Raw genomic sequence first — 19,698 nt, forward strand, 5'->3', positions numbered from 1 at the left:
ATAATTATTTTAAACTATGATCACAATCAAATTAAAAAAAATATTAAACATATTTTATATATAAAATGTAATTTAATAGGTATATCACTGCTATATAATAAAATTATTATTATAAAAGTATGTTAAAATAATGGAGTATTACCAATGAGGTAAAAAGACCTATCTCAGATACACCAGTGTAAAATAAAGCATAGGTATCTCATGTAAAATATTAAATTCTATCTGAACCCCATGGACCCCCCTGTAAATATGCCACTGCCTAAGAAAAAAGATAAAATTGTAGGAACTCGAAGAACAACAAACAACAATAACCTATATTCAAATGAATTTTTATCAAGTCAAATCAATTAAACACAAAGATATTTTTTCCAAACAAACATACTACTGTATGTAGCAGTCATTATACAAATTAAGAGTTAAGAGTTAAGACATATATTATTAAGATTATCAGATTACATTATACGATTTTTTGAAGGTCAGTGAAATGCTATCTTAATGAATTTATACAAATTAATGAAATTATTAATATACCTAATTTATAAACAATATAAACAGAAAAAGATTGAAAGTGGATTGATACACCCAAAACTTGGTTGTTTTGATTCATGATTGTGAATTGTGGATAGAGATAACCAAAAACTATCTAAATATTCTTGTACAGTGACGATTTTATGTGTTGGGCTATGATTGAGGTAAAATAATTAAATAATTATAAATCTTTTAAACAAATACACTGGTAACACTAAGTAACACGGGTCCTCCGCTAAAATAAAAATGGTCCACTTATGATGAAAATAAATGATATTAATTCATTAATATAACTATATAAAAATATTGTTATACCTAGTATTAAAGTTTGTAATATTAGTTGAATGATTTTGTGTTACTTTGGAGTTATTTATTGGTCTTTACATTGATAAAACTTTTCCTTTAAAAAATGAATGACATTTGTGTTTAAATTGAATTATGAAATTGTACAGAATGAAAAATGTCTACAACCTTCATTCGCTTATTCTGCATTATTTGCTTTTATAACCTTGAAATGTGTAAGCCATTGTAAAAAGTTTTAACATTTGTTAACCTATTTATTGTTATAAAATGTGTACTTATGCATGATTTAAAATTTGTAAATATTTGAATAATCAAGCACCTAAATATTATTAAAATAACAATAATAATTTTTGCTTTATTTTTGATATATACATTTTGAAGTTACCTGCAAAAATATAATACATAAAATGTATATTTCTTGTATAACAAACAAAATAGAAGTGGCTAAAGAGACAATTAAGAATAATGATTGGTAAGGTGTTTTCAAATTGTTTTAGATGTATACCTATTTCACTCAATTGTTCATCATTTTGATTCAATACAAACCAATTTTTTTGAAATTAAAATGTCAACAGTTATTTAAGAAATACAGTTAGGTCAGTGGTCATAACTCATTACAATGTTTGTTAGTGAATGTTGTATGACTCAAATGTCTTTAGTCACTGACAAAATGTTGATTTACAAGAAATAACAAATACATTACTATATTAGAAACCAAAAAACAAAAATTCATTATTGATATGTGATAGGTAATTTATATAGGTACTGTTTTAAAAGATTGAATTATAAAGTAATAGAATAACTTTCTAAAATTTGTTTTGTCAATAGGTAAATTGTATAAAGTATATATAATTAATGTAAGGTTATTAAAATATTGATACAGACATACAGTGAAGGGTATACCTATATATATATTTTTTCTATGGGACTAAAGAGGCATATAGTAGCCTTTTTTTTTTAATTTCCTGATTGGTGGATCAAGAATTGTCTATTCATTCCTTTACATAGTTTTTCATTTATTTAAAGATCAACTATCCAATTAATAATTATATACATTATTAATTAACTATTATTTTGAAATAAAAATAAAAATTGGACTTGAATATTGGCCTAGTAAACTCATTACAATTTTACTAACCGAAAAAATAGCTCTATATAATTTTAGTATTTCATTTACATTTTACAGTTGATAACGGTTTATCATATTAAGTATAAGTGTTATGAATAAACATTGTACGTTTTATTTGAAGATGTTTGCACGTGGCATTTACAATGTAAATTTACTAAATTTTACATTATAACATTAGGATTAGGTAATCGAACGACGAAAACTGTAAATTATTTTTTTTTTATTATGATAGCGAATCTATATATTTAATTGTCTGATGTCAATTACAGCAAATAAATTTAAATAGCATAATATGATTACATATTTACACGAGTAAAGATACAATACAAATATGACATCATGACTTGAGATTTATAGTTCCAAGTGTTCCAACTTCCAAGTCCCATCCCCTCCCAAAGACTGCTATATATAATCTATATAACATTAGAGGTTATAACTTTCTACACGAATATAGCACTAAAATATAATTGCCACTATAATATAAAAATAGTATAATGGCGCACGCAGACTCGTTCAAGCCCGTAACTCGTAAGGTACGTTTTCATTCGCAACTCGCCTTATCGCCTTCGCACTCTTCGCAGTTCCCGGCGTTCGCATTCCGATTTCCGGGCGGCATTCGACGTTACGACGCCGCGGTCCGCTAGGCCGAGGTCGCATTATCAGAAAATAATTAAAAACGACTTTGGCTACACTGCCGTACTCAAGTCGATCGCCACGTCCGGCCGCACTGGAATTTTGATGTGACAACCAATCACGGGCAAAAACCGTTTCACAGCAACACGGGCCGCAGCGTACGCGCGATTGTGAAAAGCGTTTTTAGCGGCTTTACGGTGACCGTGTCATGTGCTCATTTAATACGATTTACAGCGAGCGAAACCGTTTCATTGTCTCGTCCTTTGTTTACGAAACGCAACATTTGAAATAACTTCCAGTCAACGACCAACGTCACGTCCATAAATAGTATCAGCTATTTCTTTCATGTTCGGTTTTGACCTATCCCTCCAGCTGTAAAATCCATAGTTGTTGCTGCTGTCTGTTTTCGTTGTTATATTTGTTAACCGTGTTAGTAGTGGTCCAAAGAGAAAAATGTTAGGCGTTGGGAACGCCGTGTTGTACCGGTCGAAAAAGGACATCGATCGCCATGTGCAGGAACAATTTGATAAACTCAACAACGAACATGAGGTTTGTAGCCGGAAGAGTGTTCACTTGTGTTTGGTCAAATCGTACGGATCGAATAATTTTATTCACTGGACCAAGCAATTTTGACAATCATTTGCGGGATTTTAACTTTTCCCATCATTTTATTTTGGATTCATCTACCTACCTATAATTTTTGTTCACTTAAATCTCCCGAAATTCAAATGTTGATGAGAAACGGTTTTATGACTTGAATGAATGGGTCATAACATTTAATTAGTTGATGATATTTTTAATCTTCTATATTTTAATTACTTAAAGAAAATTGCATTTTATCTCTTATCTGTGGTTGTGTGACTTAACACTTGAATTTATTCCACTATAAACTGTAAAAAGTTAAATTTTAAATAGGTATAAAAAAACATGTTTGTATTATATAATTGATTCAAACGTTTCTAAGCAAACTTAATTATATATTTTTTTTTAATTAGCAAACTTAAAAAGTAAATTTTTAATTCTAAAGTTCTAATTAATCAACTATGTCCATTATTTAATTTTATTGATTATTTTTAACTTAATATTAAATTTGAGTAATCTATCCTTTGTAACCAGTAAATCATATAATCCTTTAATTTGGGTTTCAAATGGTTTTCTATTTTTATCACTTGTCACTTGTTCATTATTTAGGAATTTTATTTTCCATTATGTCAATATGTCATTAATTTACTATTGAGAAAATTTATTAAATAATTGAGTAAAAATTAAATTATTAATCAGTTAATAAATAAAATAAATAATCAAGTATCGTTAAGTGAGGATTCATGAACTGACCAATAACTAATTAGTTAATACTCGATTCTCCCTTAGGTTGATGTATAGTATTTATTATTAGTATAATTTGAATCTATAAATAATGTATTCTTTAAAAATAATATTAAGATTAATTTTTTTAAATTTCAGAAAAAGCTAAAGGGATTAGCTATTGCTCGTATGTATTTCAAAGTATCTGAATTTGAGTTAGCTAAGCAATATGTTAACACTTTTTTGAGTGTGAATGAAAATTCACCCGAAGGACGTCGTTTACTTGGTCATTGTTATGACAAACTTGGTAATAAAGAAAAAGCAGTTATAGAATATCAAAAATCTTTAACTTCAACTCCTAATCAACCAGAACTACTATTATTATGTTAGTAAATTATTCAATTTTACATTTTATTTTATTATTTATACATTTACTAAAGAATTAAATTCTTATAGGTTGTGAGCTTATGATTGATCCTTCTGTTAAGTTAAATGAAGTTCAAGCTGAAAAAATATGTAAGCAAACAGAAGATTTATATCCTTATCATCCTACTGTATATAAACTAAAGGAGCGATTATTGACATCAAACGGAAATTGTGATCCTACTAAAGTGGAAAATTTGCTTAATGGTATGCATATATAAATGTTGTTAAATTTAATTATTATTATTTTTTTTTTTATTTATAGCTTTAAGTTACACTAATACAGCTCAACAATTATATTAACTAGATTAATTATTCTTATGATGTATATTTTTCAGCTGAAATATCTGTTAGGCCAGAAGACATGAATCTTAGAATTAAACAGTTAAAATTATTTGAAAGTTCTGGACGCTTGTCTGAAGCTTTTTCTTATGCAATCAACATAGAAAGAACTTGCAAGTTCCAAAAAGATAATATTGAATGGTATGAGACTGTTTCTCAGATATGTGAAGTAAGTATTTATATAAAATAAATATTAGTATAGGTATTTAAAATATGTATGTTTGAAATTTTATTAATAGGCACATGGTACTTCAAATACAATAAATTGGGAATTCTATTCACGGGTATTGCCTATATATGAACATACCGCTTCTTTATTCGTTAGTGAATCAAAAACAAGCAAACAAAAAACTGTATCTGAATGCTATAAAGTTCTTTTTAGGTATAAATATATTGATATAGTAATTATTTATTTTAAATTTATATAAATGCATTTTTATTTTAGACTTGATCAAGCTCTATATAAAGCTATACAATTATCATCTCCACAGACAGAGTTTTACCGAAGTCTCATACAACATTTATCTAATCAGTTTTATTTTCACTTAGCTAGTGTAATTATGAAATTCGCTAAAAAAGTAATATAATTTAAGTATTTATATTAAACTATTTGTGTACTTAAATAATATTTTTATTTTTATTATTTTGTCTTTTCAGGAAAATTCAGTATCTTGGTATAAAAGTAACCAATTGGCTGCGCCATTATTTTTAATGTCTTTAGCTCCTCCAATCGATAAACAAGCATTTGAAAGTATAACAAATAAAGAATTTAGTATGGAACAAAAATCAAATGTAGCATTATGGGAATTAGAAGGTACTAGAAGGATAATAGAGAGTGGCTTTGTATTACGAGCTATGATGGCAAAAGAAGATGAACATTTTATTGATAATGTTAAATTATTATGCATCAATGATTGGAAAACAACAAACTATAAGGTATGTTTTTGAATGTACTTTGTACAAGTTGCATCTCAATTAGTAATTAAGTTAAGTTTTGTTAAATTTATTTACATAGTATTTATTATACTATACATGTATATTTTATTTTTATCTATCAATTAATGTCTAAATTTGAATTGTTTAACTAGTATCAATTGACCATTTTTTTCTTAAACATTAAAAGATTAAATCATATTGCTTTGTCAGTATATGTATAATTTTTCAGTACTGTCAACAATTTTTCTTTGGTATGTTTTTACTTTCTATTATTCATACACTTGTTCTATCTTTTTCAAACGAAGTCTATATCTATATTATAAAGTAATAATAATAGTAATAAGTCATTGATATTAGTACAATGTAAATTCGACCAAAACTAACAATCAATTTTAAATAATTAACAGCCAGTTATTATATTAAAAAAAAAAAACTAAATCACTATTAATCTGAAAAAAAGTTATTAGGTTAATTAATTATTATAAAATTATTAATTTTGAGTTGCAAAGTATCCCTTCATATTTGTGTTTACTTTTATTTTTGTATAACATTTTCTCTAAAACGACCATCGGGAAGAGTTTATACATTAGCTTTTTCATGTAGAGATTTTTTAATTCATTAGGCAAGTGGAAGTATTGACATGAGCGTTGTTCTTTAAAATTACACCCTTATCATTTATATAATCATACATTTTAGACCATTCAATACTGCACATTTTTTTTCTATTATTAATTAGAGAAATTTGGAGTATTGAGTATAACCATGTATTGCTACGTTTATATGATGGCGTTAAAACGGTTTGAAATTAAATCGTTTTAATATTATTTAAAACGGTTTAGCTTAAACCGTTTTCAGATGTTTATATTTGAACATATATTAAATCGGTTTAGCATATATTTTTATAAGCCGTTTTAAAATTAATATTTTTCTCCATGACTGGTTGTTAGTTCTAAGAGAATGTGTTTTTCATCCAAAACGTACTATTTACGTAATTAAAGTGAAACATATTCCGCGTTTATGTATACATTTGATAACCGGTTTAAGTCTTTAAAACGGTTTTAAAGTGTTTATATGAGATTAATGGGTTATAATTTCAAAACGATATTATTTCAATCCATTTTAATGCCATCATTTAAACGTAGTATATATTTAATTGACAGTTAAAAATTAACCATTTATTGTTATTAAACAAATTATTATTGAACAGTTAGATTTTGGTAAAATTGCAGATTTAACATGTTCATTGCCGATCTCAGATCGTCATTAGTAGTAGGGCGCTGATGGTCGCCACCGATCCATGATTTTCATTAGTACGTTTATTTAGATATGTCAATAAATAATTTGACCGTAGAAACGCTGCTTTAATATTTAGCATCATGGCCATTCAGAATGTCTTAATAAACAATGATTTGTAGTCGGTTTTTGTTTCTATTGTATTTTCGTCTAGTAATCTGAGCTTTGTACACCTTTGTTTTTCTAGACTTATTATTCATTTTATAATTAGTATTATATAATTGAGTATCTACTTTATTTATATTATACTTAAACATGAACTTTCCTGACAGTCTATAAAGAGTAAAAAATATCCTTATTAATTAGAAACCAAATATTAGAATTTCGAATTTATGACAATCACAGATCGTCATGCGTATAACATTATTAACAATTACGCTACATGTCGCACTAGATTAGGAATATACGTGCTGAGGTGAACATGTTAAATAATGATCTTATTTATAAAAGTGTGTGTTTGACAACCTCTAGTTTACATTATTTGGGTTATGAGAATATTGCCAACTTTTCATACTTTACCTGAAATATACATATTATATAATGTCTTATTTTACAAATTGTTTTCTCCCATAGAAAATTTTTAATGATCCAGAGTATGCTAAGGGAATACCAACATCACTTTTTATTCATTATTCTCCAGAAAAACTAGTCTATAATATTCCAGAACTAATACAGTATGCTGTTCCTAAACATAGTAAGTAACATACTTGATGTTTTAAATAAATAATATTTGAAAATAAATGATTTATAATTTTTATTTTTAGTGTTGTCATTTGAAATGAGTCGACCAGGTTCATTACATCATTTAGTTTGGTATGGAATACAATTATTAGAAAGTGAAAACAAAGGTTGTGGAATAAGGTTAACTAAGAACACAGTGTTTCCAGTTGGTTTTGGATGTAAAAGTTTTAATGAATTACCTTTAGCTACTAATTCACTTGCATCTGCCAATATTGAGTCAATATGCCAAATAGATATGAATACATTTTTATATGCTACAGGTATTGAAAATTAATAATTTAATTTATGTTTGGAATGAGTACTATTAATAATATATTCTCTAATTTAAGCTAAAAATTTTCTATAATTAATTAATATTTTCATTTTGTTCAAAAATTGTTGATACAAAATGATTTTTGTATAATTATGATAGGGTGAATTAGAATTCAATAGTTTTTTATTAATCCCACATGATGTTAAAAACAAAATGATTTAAAGATTTTAAACTGTAGTGGCATAAACTAAAATGTTGTATTAGGACTTAATTTCTTCAAGCAAAACTAGCCTTGAATTAAAAATTTGTACCTTACAAAATAAAATTTACAATAGTCAAGTATTGTAATAAAAATTTCAATTTTTAGATTGTGATTTGTGAGTACAGCTGTTTACAATGTGTTTTTTATATTTTTTTTACGTCAACACCTTCTAAGGAGTATAAATACGCTTGATTTTCAAAAATGGACTTATTTCTGTTAGCAAATTGGATCTGATTTTTACTTTGGGAGGTCAGAAGTCAAAAATTACAATTTATTTGTTTACATATAATTGGATAAAACGGTGTTTTCTGGGTATTCAATTCTTGATAAAATTGATTTTGTTTTTTTTGGTGCAACTAAAAATGAATAACCATAATTACTTAAAATTTAAATCAAATATTTATATTATCATTTTTATTGTAAGATAAAATATATAAATAAAAAATGTAACATTTTTATTATATATAGGCATGCAAAATTTTCTAATTTTTTGTTTGTTTTTTTTATGAATGTCAATAAAAAATTATTCATAGACAAAATTCTTGAATATATTACAAGATTTCACAAAATATATTCTTAAATCTGTATAAAAATTCATAAGCATTCATATATATTTTTTTTTATATGCATTTGAGGTTAAAATTTCAACCAAATGTGTCAAAATTGCAAAAAAACTTTTCTGCTTGTATCTAACTTTTGAAAATTGAATATAAAATTCCTCAGAAGTATAAGAAAAATAGTTCTAATGATCATACAATTTATAAAATAAATATAAACAATTGTAGATAGTTAAAATTGTTCTTAAGATGAATTTACTTATTTAAAATCATGCAATGTTGATGATTTTGCTATAATTTAAAAATATTTGTGAAAAATTAAAACTTTTTGGTAAATTAAATTATTATGAATTTTTCCTTTTTTATCGTATTTATAGAAAAATAATACATTTCAAGTTTTAGATGGTATAAATCTGTGTTGTTATGATTTATTTTTAAAAATATATAAATACAACATTTTTGGAAAAAATATATCAATCTACTACTATAATTTTAAAAATAAAATAAATAATTAAGAGCTACAACAAAAAAATATAGGCTGACGAACAGTTTCCGCTCAGAATCGTTTTTGTGTATAATGATATATCATTGAATTTAACACTGCTATATAAGTGATTCAATCAATATACAGCAAATAGTACTTGGTTACCTGCCTTTTTTTAAAGTGAAATTTCAAGAAACAACTAATGTTTTCTCTAACTTCAATAAATATCCAAGATATAAGTTTTTATGATATTGTTACTATGGTTTATATCAAAAATAATTAAAGTATTAAGTTACTAGTAATCTTATCTGTATTATTATTTTGTTTTAGTTTTAAGTGTTGCTTCATTCTTGGATAACCAATCACAGAGAAATGATCCTAAAGCACCACAGACATTCCCATCTAATATAACTGATCAATTAACAACATCAGAACAAGAAAATTGGTAAAATAGAATTTCATTATTATTTTTCTGAATGAGTTTTTGACATTTTTCGTTTAACAAAAATTAAAAAAAAAAAAAAAAAAACATATATTTATATAAAGTTGCGTTTGTAATATATTTTAGGTGGAAATCAATGTACAAAATTTATTCTAAAAATGTTGATGTTAAACATGTATCGCAATTGAGAAAAGCTGCTATCCAAGGATTAGAGTCAATTCGATTAATAGGAAATCATGGAATTGATGTACAGTTAATGGTATATTTGGCAAAAAACTTTGCTAGTCAGGTATTAAATTTTGTAATTTCTAACCTGTTCATTATTTATAGTTATTAAAAAAACTAAGTTCTTTATGGCTCTTTATAATAATTTATTCTTCCTAATTATCAAATGTGAATATAATATAAATGCATTCACAGTTTCATAATAAATAGATTTTAAATGTTTTTATATAAATGATTGTTGTATGATCAATGATAACTAATATTTAGTAAAATTTTTGGTTACTTATTTAACCACTATTTAAGTGATGCCAAATTAATACAACACACAATTTTGGTTTATGTAGGCTAACAAAATTATGGATAATTTCCTTTTAAAAGAGGGACTAGAAAAAAGAGCTGTATTATATTGGGGAATGGCAATACAACTACTTGAACGCATTACTGAACGTGGAATTGAACATAAGTCAAAAAATACATTGTTTGAATTTTACAGGTAGCTTGTTATTTAATATTTTTTAATACATTTTATTATTTATGATTTATAATTCATTGATATTTTTAAATTTAGGAAAAAGTTAACTCAAGGGGAAGTGTTTGAATTATTAGAAGAAGGTAAATTTTATTTAGCTTGTCAGTTAATGAATAATGGACAAAATGAAGAAGCCATTGAAGCATTTAAAAACATTAATTCACCATATGCATCTTTTTATCAAGCAATGGTTAGTATTAATTATATAATAACAATGTAAATATTTGTTTTTAAAATATAAAATTGAATTCCCATACTTAGTTTACAGTTTGAATACTCAAATAAAAATCCATAAAATTTTTAACCAAGTATTTCATTTTCAATTTTTTTTTGCTTTTAAATATTATATATTGTTGTTCATGTGATACCAATTTTTTTCACATTTTTGTATTGAATGTATTTAGTCTGATTAATTTGTGTTATTTGGAATCAACCTTAGATCATATACAATGGATGGAGCCATGTCCCAATATTTTGAAGCACATATCAGCGACGAGTCGCGAGATAAGATGTGCGTTCTGCGCTTGCGCATGTATACTTGTTGTATATTTATTCAAGAAACTGCATTCTCCCTGAGAGCTTATGAGTGATAACCACAATCAATATATACGCGACGAGTATACATGCGCATGCACAAATCGCACATCTCATCTTGTGACTTGTTGCTAATAATGCTTCAAGTTGCTAACATAGGCAAGATAGGATATGGCTCCATCTATTGTATATGATCTAAGGAATCAACACTTCTTTATTCTTTGGTAACAATGTATTACAGATTTATAAAAAAATGATAAAATCACCTTCTATTGACACTTCTACGGATAACACATTAACAGAGGCAAATAATATGTTGGTTGCAAAAATCAAAGAATTGCTTAATATAACAAAAGATCGCTTAAAGAAAAAACCTCAGCATCCATTGCACTTACAACTAAAAGAAGAATTGTTGGATTTAAAAGTAGACTTTGATATGAATGGGACTCTTAATAGTCGTAAGTATTAATTATTTTTTTATTTATCATATGGCAAGTAGTATTAATTTATAATAATTTATAACACTATAAAACTTTAAATTGGATATTATGTCAAACAATATTTTTAAAATAAATTAATCATATTTATAATTTCCTAATTTAGTATATATAATATATATGCTGTATTATATATTATTTTTATTAATGGTTGAAGGTTGTTATAAAGTTGTTGTAAATTATATATAGGTTAGTTTCATTGAAAATGTTTTTGAAGAATATTTTATATTTTCAATACATTTAATTAATATACATTTTAAATTAGTAGAACTAAATACTTTTGTAACTATCCTATTATTTAGTCTAGCCAGTACTTATAGAATTTATTTTTAAACTTTTTAAGGGAACTAGAAGTTTGTATTTTTAAATTTTGAATTTAGTATCATAATATTATAGCAGAAAATAAATAAACATTGTATTTTAGTTTATTGGATTATTAATTATCTATTTGAAAAAAATATTATAATTCATACTGTTACATTAATTTCTTTTATCTTAATAATCAATTGTATTAAGGCTTCAATAGTAAAATTAAATAATCCAAGTATAATAAGGTTAAATTAAGCATTTATCCTTGTTTCCTAACTTATCATAAGTATTTCTATAGAATTGGTATAATTATTGAAAATTTAATTGTTTTTCTATTATTTTTATAGAATCCAATTTGAACTTGTCTGCAGAGGATTATAGTGATACTGTGAATTTATCAAGGAGACAATTGTACAATAAATTTGGAGATAGATCATTTCTCAATGTAACCAGTACTCCTGTTAAATCGCCCATTACTCCAGTAAGCATGCATTATATATATATTATACTAAAATAGATTAAGTACAATCAGTGGCGTATTTAGCTCTGAGGGGAGAGATAGGATTAAAATTTTTGATGCCAATTTCCTAGCATTAAATTACCTCCTGATAAAATGATAAATAAATAAAATAATATAATCATACAAATATTAGCTAAGGAGGGAGTGGGAGGGTCAAAAAGGATATATCTTCTCTATTATTCTGTAAATGCACCACAGAGTAGTATTATGATAATAAAACACATTTATATATTCTTTTAATTTCTAATTGTAGATCCGAAAAACCGTAGATGAAGAAACTGATGTCAAATTACTAAGCGAATTAAAAGTAGCTGTACAATCACAGAATGTACAATGCCAAACTTTAGGATTGCAGTATTATAATATGATAGAAACATTAAGATCGATGTCTGAAAAAGTTGATAAATTATTTGATCATTTTAGCAATACAAAAGACTCAATATTTGATAAAATAAATGAGTTATCTCATCATATTACCACAAATAATTTTACAGATACTACGAGTGATAAATCTACCATAGACAGTAAACTAATTGAACGTATTGATAGACTTGAAGGAGTTTTGATAGAAAAACTTAATGCAATGAATGAAATAAAAACTAGACATGATGATTTGTATGCTGTATATGCAGAAAATGAAGAGGAATTTGATAAAATTAATTATGATCAATCATCATGTATACAAAATGCTTTTGATGATCAAACTCAGTTGGCTACAATAAGTTTTCCATCAACTCAACTACCGTTTTCATCTACCTTACCATTCCAGCAGTTTGGGTTATTTAATCCAACTAGTCAATCAAATCAATTTCCATCTTATTCAATAGCTCCTACCCCAAATGTTAATATAACATCATCTGATACTTTACCAACTGGACCTCCAGTGTCCCAGCCACCTCTTAGTGTAATTATACCAACACACCATATTCTTGGTGGTAGTTTAGTTACATCTGAAGCTCCATCCTATCCTTTTAAATTTAATAGCCAGCAGGTGAATAGTCAATCTCAGTCAGTCATATCTCAGGGTATATCTAGTATTCAGCCAATATCATCTGTTGCTGTAACAAGTACTGATAAATTTTCTTTTCAATCTCCTTTATCGACATTTAAAGAAAGTTATGAAGCTTCATTAAATAAGTCTAGAAACTCTGCAACTGATGAAAGTTACACTGAAGAACATGATCCTATACCTGAATTTCAACCAATCATACCATTGCCGGATAAAATTGAGGAAGTTACTGGTGAAGAAAATGATACAATATTATTTGAAAGACGTGCAAAATTGTATAAGTATATTGAAAAGGAATGGAAAGAAAAGGGTATTGGAATATTGAAAATATTGAGAAATAATGATACAAACAAAGTTAGATTGGTAATGAGACGAGAACAAGTACATAAAGTTTGTGCCAATCACTTCTTATATGACAATATGGAATTAAAATCTAAAAGTGATAAAGCAGTTGTTTGGTCAGCTAATGATTTCTCTGATGCTGTTCAAGTACAAGTTGAAAATTTATGTGCAAGATTTAAAACAGTAGAAGATTGTAAGGAGTTTGTAAGAGTTTTTAATGAAAACAAACAACCCTGTTCTCAAAATACTTCATTAGCAGATTCAAACACTAAAGATGATTATAGTGAATCTGTATTAGAAGTAAATAAAGATTCAAGTTTAACATTATCTTTGGAAAATGAAAAATCACTTAAACATGAATTAGGTGGTTTCACGTTTAGTTCCCCACCTATTATAAATGAAATTGCTACACCCAAGGAACAAAATAAAACACCTGATAAACCAAAAGGATTATTCTCTAATTTAAGCTTTTCAACACCTGTTGGAGAAACAGCAACACCGAGTTTTAAATCACTATTAAAACCTTTAAACTCTGAAACTAAAACAGATACAAATGATAAACAATCTTTTTCATTTAACGCATCTAAGTCTGGAGTATTTTCTACAGAGACTACTCCTAAGTCTACCGAAAAATCACTATTTTCATTAAATGATACTGAAGAAAAATCTGCAATGTTTACTCCTAAACTAGATTTTACATCTGGGACGTCAGCAACATCATACTTTAGTACACTAGCAAAAAGTTCTCCGAATTTCGGTTTCACTAACTCTCCTGATTTTAAAGGTTTCCCAGGTGCTGGTAGTACTATTTTTAGTGTTAAAACAAATCCTTCCCCGCATGCTATTATTAAAACTGAAGATGCCAACAATGATTCTTCAAGTCAACCAAATGAAGAATCTGAAGATTTTGTTCCAACTGCTGAATTTTCTCCAGTTATACCTTTGCCTGATAAGATAGATGTAGTTACTGGTGAAGAAGGACTTGATGTTGTATTTGATGATCGAGCAAAACTTCTCAGATATGATTCAAATACCAAAGAATGGAAAGAAAAAGGTGTAGGACAAATGAAAATTTTACACAATCCTAAAGATGATTATTATCAATTGTTAATGAGAAGAGAAATAATATTAAAAGTTTGTTGTAACCAAAGGTTGACTGCTGATTTAGAATTGAAACCTGTGGCTTCTTCTGACAAAGCTATGTCATGGATTGGCCAAGATTTTTCCGAAGGTGAAAGTAAAAAAGAATTGTTTGCAATTAGATTTAAAACTGTTGGGCAGCTACATGCATTTAAAGATAAATTTAATGAAGTTAAGAACAAATTGCAAGAATTGAAGGAAGTTTCCAGTACTGTAGATACTAAAACAGTTGAAATACAATCTGATACTAAAGCAGATACCAATAAATCATTACCCAAATTAAGCGATCTAGATCAATTTAAACCCAAACCTGGTTCCTGGGTTTGTGATGCATGTTATTTGTCAAATAATGCAAATACTGTAAAGTGTGTTGCATGCAATACTGTAAAACCAGGAGCAGTTGTTGATGATGAAACTACTAAAAGCCAATCATCTACTGGTTTTACATTTGGAAAAACATCATTTTCATCCTCATTAAAATTTGGAGATGCTTTGAGTAATTCTCAGCCAAGTATTCCATTTGTAATGCCAACATTTGGAACATCATCAACAGTATCTTTTAGTTCGTTAAGTACAAGTGATCACACAAATACATTTGGTGCTCCAATTAAGACTGCTGTCCACCAAAAACCTTTAACATGGCGAGAAGAAAGTGCTGGATTAGAAAAATATGATTCTGATAAAAGTGCTGATGAAAGTATTGAAGGATCTGATGAAACTGACAATGATGAGGGTGATGAATATGATGAACAAAACTCTATGTTGGAAAATGAAAAAACACAATTTAGCTCAAATGGTAAGTTAAAAAACACAATCAAATCTTATAGAAATATAGTAATTGGTTAACAAAAGTGTTAGAATCGTATAGTATTGGTTAAAATTGAAGATATTTACAGTCCGTTCAAAATAAGAAACTTAGATGGCAGCGGACAGATGTTTCTCCCACTGTGTGTTTATTGTGACGGTGTGAAAGCTTGATAAGCATAGTGAGATCATGCCCATGCGCAGTAGTCAGCCGTCGTTTACATTTCTTATTTTAAACGGACTATAATATAGTGTGTTGATCAATGTCACAGATAAGAAAGAGGACTGTGCTAGTGATTGCAAAAAGCAAGTATTGTCAGTAAAATTGAATTGCTAAATTGTTGTTCTATTTACTTGTAACTGCAACATTAGTCACAAGTCTCACTAGTGTTGAAGATTAGGTTAATGATTTGGATATTATGTTATGTGAAGAGAAGATTAGATGTATGAAAGTTGTATGAAAATTGTGAGGTATAGAAAGACCAAAGGCGAGTTGTATATTGAATAGTGAGATGAAAATAGCTGGTTGTGAGTGTAATAGGTTAGAGATTAAATTGTTCTATATTAAAGAAGGCTGATTCTAAATAATTAGGATTATAGGTATAAGACAAATAAAAGATGTATTAATAAAGCATTGTTTAATTTGTTGCAGTTAAAATTGAAAAACCCTCATTTTCAATTGATAGTTCTTCAACTTCTGTAAAGTCGTCTGAGAATCAAGGTATGTACAATTATAAAAATGTTTTTACTTAATTACTTAATTAATTTGTAGTTATATATATTTTCTTTGCATATATTTAAAATAATGCCATAGTTAATTTGATATTTCAAATGATGCTTTAATTTATTTATTCTTATCAGAAGACTTGAAAGGAAAATTCAATTAACTTTGGATCAGAGAATTATATAGGGGAATTAATTTATTAATTTGTATAATATTTTATACAAATCTTTTTGAAAATTCTATAAACTTGCTATTTTAAGCACTATTAATTATTAAATATTATCATCACAGTTCATATTTTTTATTAGTTTTTAGTATTTCAAAAATTTAAAATTAATATAACTAGAAAATTTCTTTAGAAAGATAAATGAGAGCCGTCATCCCTATTTTATATAATAGAAGTTGCCAATCAATATATATATGAGCTACATGGATGTATATAATGATATCAATTGCTAAAATGTTTATAAATATATTTTATATAATTTAATACATGTTTATAAATGTATACTAAAAAATTTAAATTCATAATATTGATAAGTAAATTCTGATTTACATTCTGTGTCTGACTGATGATAGCTACAAATTTTCCACCACCCTTACTATTCATATCATTCTGTTTAAACTAATGTATAATTTTTTTTATTTGTATATTATTAGGACTTACAAAAATTATTATTTGTTCAATATTTACTATTTTTACTATGTATGTTATATTACTAATACTTCATTTAAATGCTGTTTTGAACCGAAACAGTTTAAGTGTTATTAATCTAAGAATTAAATAATAATAATATATTTAATCTTTATTTTATAGAGTCTGTTAATTTTATTGCTGTTAAATCACTTAAAGACGAGATACCACATACTGATCAAGAAATTGCTGAAAAATTAAAACTTCCATTGTCATTCTTTCTTTATAAGTCAAAACAAAAATGTAAAGGATGTGTAGGCTGTGAAGAAGATTCTGAAACTGTAAGTTTAAATACAATATTAAATTGATTAATGATTGTATATTTTGTTAATTTGTTTTAGGAGGAAGTAATAGATGCAACTGTTTCTTCAAAGACTGATCACGAAAAAGTAATTCTATTTTATCAATTTGCCTCTATATTTTTATATCACAACAAAATTTATTTTTAGATTAGTTAAGATAAACAAATATTTGTAATGGTCAAGTACTCAAACATTGTTAAAATTTAAATTAAGCATACACTTAGAATTCTCATCTTTCTATACAATTTTTGAAGTTTTCAAAAATATTTATCTTACTTTTCATAGTTTCTTTCCAAAAAAGTTACCAAAAATAGTCAATATTTTAGTAAGATTTTTTATATTGTTCCTTCTATCAATTTTAAGTAGAAATGTTATCAGAATTGCATTTTTATTGTTGAGTTTTATAAAATTTGAGTATTGGACCATTCCGATATATCATAATATTGAATGTTTTATAAATATATATTAATACTATGTTATTAACTGTAGGAAATTGAAAGAGTGAAGGAACAAGAAACACTACCTGTTAGTGTTTCAGAATCAAATATTACCCCAGTCATAACAAATAATACATCACAATCTTTTCCAACTACATCATTTCTTTTTGGCGATAAATCTTCAACTAACATTTTTGAGAAGAATACATCCAATGCCCCTATTTTTGGATCCAAACCTATTTTTGGAAACTTCTCTTTAGATTCTACTAAAACAGATGATACTAAATCAACCAACTTATTTGGCCTTCCCTCTACTGTTAACACTTCATCAATATTTGGATCATTTACTGCTTCTGGATCAACAGAGTCGCCAAATTCTACTCAAACTTCATTGTTTTCTAAGACTGATGATACTAAATCTAAAACCGAAGGTTTATTCAATTTTAGCCCTAAAACTGATAGTCCATTTAAATTTGGAACACTCCCTAAGGATCCCAAATCAGTGTTTGGACAGAGTATTTTTGGTGTTAAAGATAAACCTGCTGTTGATGAAAACGCTCCTAAAGGTATTAATTAATAGAATTCAATAGCTAGTTTTAAATTTAAATTATAATTATTATATTGTTCTTTTATAGTTAACCCTTGGGCAGGTAACTTTAATTTAAACAAATCCACCGATGAAGACAAAAATTGTGAAAAATCTGAAGAAAATGGTGAGGAAGAAGTTGATAATAGTCATGATCCTCATTTTGAACCCATTATACCTCTTCCTGATGCTATTGAAGTATCAACAGGAGAAGAGAATGAAACAATATGTAAGTAGTGAATAAAATAAATGTATTCATTGGTACTAACTTGAAATGTTTATGTTTTATAGTATTTTGTGAACGTTCAAAATTATTTCGCAAAGATGGAAGTGAATACAAAGAAAGAGGTATTGGTGAGATGAAAATATTGTTTCATTCTGAAAGAAATACGTATCGGTTTTTATTTAGAAGAGAAAAGGTAAAACTAGTTTGAAAAAAAAAATATAGCTATAAATATCTTATTTTTAAATATTTAATCACCATTATACATATTCAACATTATTACATGGTTTTAATTGTTTTTGTAGGTGTTTAAAGTTGTATGTAACCATTTGATATCATCTGATATAAAACTTGTGGAAATGAAATCTTCAAACAAGGCGTTTTGTTGGCCATGTATGAACACCACTGAAGATAATCCTGAGCCACAAAAAGAAATGCTTGCTGTACGTTTCAAGAATGAAGAAATAGCTAATAAATTTAAACAAGTTTTTGATGATTGTGTATCTAAGTTAAGTGCATAATCAATCTCCTCTTTTATGCTAATTATTAGACTACCAAGGTTATAATTTGTTATAGTTTACATTTTCAATAATTATTAATTTATATAATATAAAAGACAGTTTTTTTTTTTTTAATCAAGTAAATTATTTGTATTTTCTTTTGGTGATAAATATTTATAGTCCATAAGTATAAATATTACATTTGTAATCAGTTATTAATGATTCAAATTAACCATATTTTTTTTAAAACCATTACTCTGATTTTTTAATTTTAAAGTATACAAAGTATGAATTATGTGTTATGTAACTATTTATTTATTTATTGTTCACCGAAAAAAATAAATAAATAACAACTGTTGGTTCCTTTGAATAATTTGAAATGTTTTTACAGTTAATTCTGTACAGTCTACTTTATCTCTTTGTCACCCTTTACTTTCATCTTATTATTTCTTTGTTCTCTTAATTATTGATTTATCACAATATTATGTTAGCATTATTTTTTATTTTTAAATTATCTTTTCATATAGATCAAATCTCTTCTTTTGGCCTTTTGGAAGAAACAATTGAGAAATAGAATCATTCAAACTATAATAAGAAAAAAAATTCTCTTTCTACAATAGATATTGTTTTCATGATGAAAATTACTTGTCATCAGAAATGTTTTGAATTTCATACACAAATTATTAAAAATA

General features: G+C 26.5%; 1 protein-coding gene across 1 annotated transcript; it reads left to right on the forward strand.

Moving 5' to 3' along the window:
• Positions 1-2,644: 2,644 nt before the first annotated feature.
• LOC114120196 (E3 SUMO-protein ligase RanBP2-like) lies at positions 2,645-19,258 on the forward strand. The gene is made up of 23 exons (XM_027982031.2): positions 2,645-3,142; positions 4,058-4,283; positions 4,355-4,528; positions 4,660-4,832; positions 4,903-5,045; positions 5,109-5,241; positions 5,321-5,599; positions 7,466-7,586; positions 7,657-7,893; positions 9,520-9,634; positions 9,758-9,920; positions 10,201-10,349; positions 10,425-10,575; positions 11,161-11,377; positions 12,073-12,206; positions 12,499-15,532; positions 16,193-16,261; positions 17,082-17,239; positions 17,300-17,347; positions 17,750-18,263; positions 18,333-18,512; positions 18,575-18,702; positions 18,812-19,258. The coding sequence occupies exons 1-23, from the start codon at positions 3,047-3,049 to the stop codon at positions 19,025-19,027; spliced, it is 6,858 nt and encodes a 2,285-aa protein (XP_027837832.2). The 5' UTR covers positions 2,645-3,046; the 3' UTR covers positions 19,028-19,258.
• Positions 19,259-19,698: the final 440 nt, after the last annotated feature.

This window comes from Aphis gossypii, chromosome 2 (assembly GCF_020184175.1).
Source record: "Aphis gossypii isolate Hap1 chromosome 2, ASM2018417v2, whole genome shotgun sequence".
Lineage (NCBI taxonomy): Eukaryota > Metazoa > Arthropoda > Insecta > Hemiptera > Aphididae > Aphis > Aphis gossypii.

Bases quoted from the DNA above. Each gene is read 5' to 3' on its own strand.
- LOC114120196 (XM_027982031.2), top strand. From the start codon at position 3,047: ATGTTAGGCGTTGGGAACGCCGTGTTGTACCGGTCGAAAAAGGACATC. The intron at 3,143-4,057 runs GTTTGTAGCCGG...TTTAAATTTCAG, and splicing joins AACTCAACAACGAACATGAG to AAAAAGCTAAAGGGATTAGC. The intron at 5,046-5,108 runs GTATAAATATAT...TTTTTATTTTAG, and splicing joins TGCTATAAAGTTCTTTTTAG to ACTTGATCAAGCTCTATATA.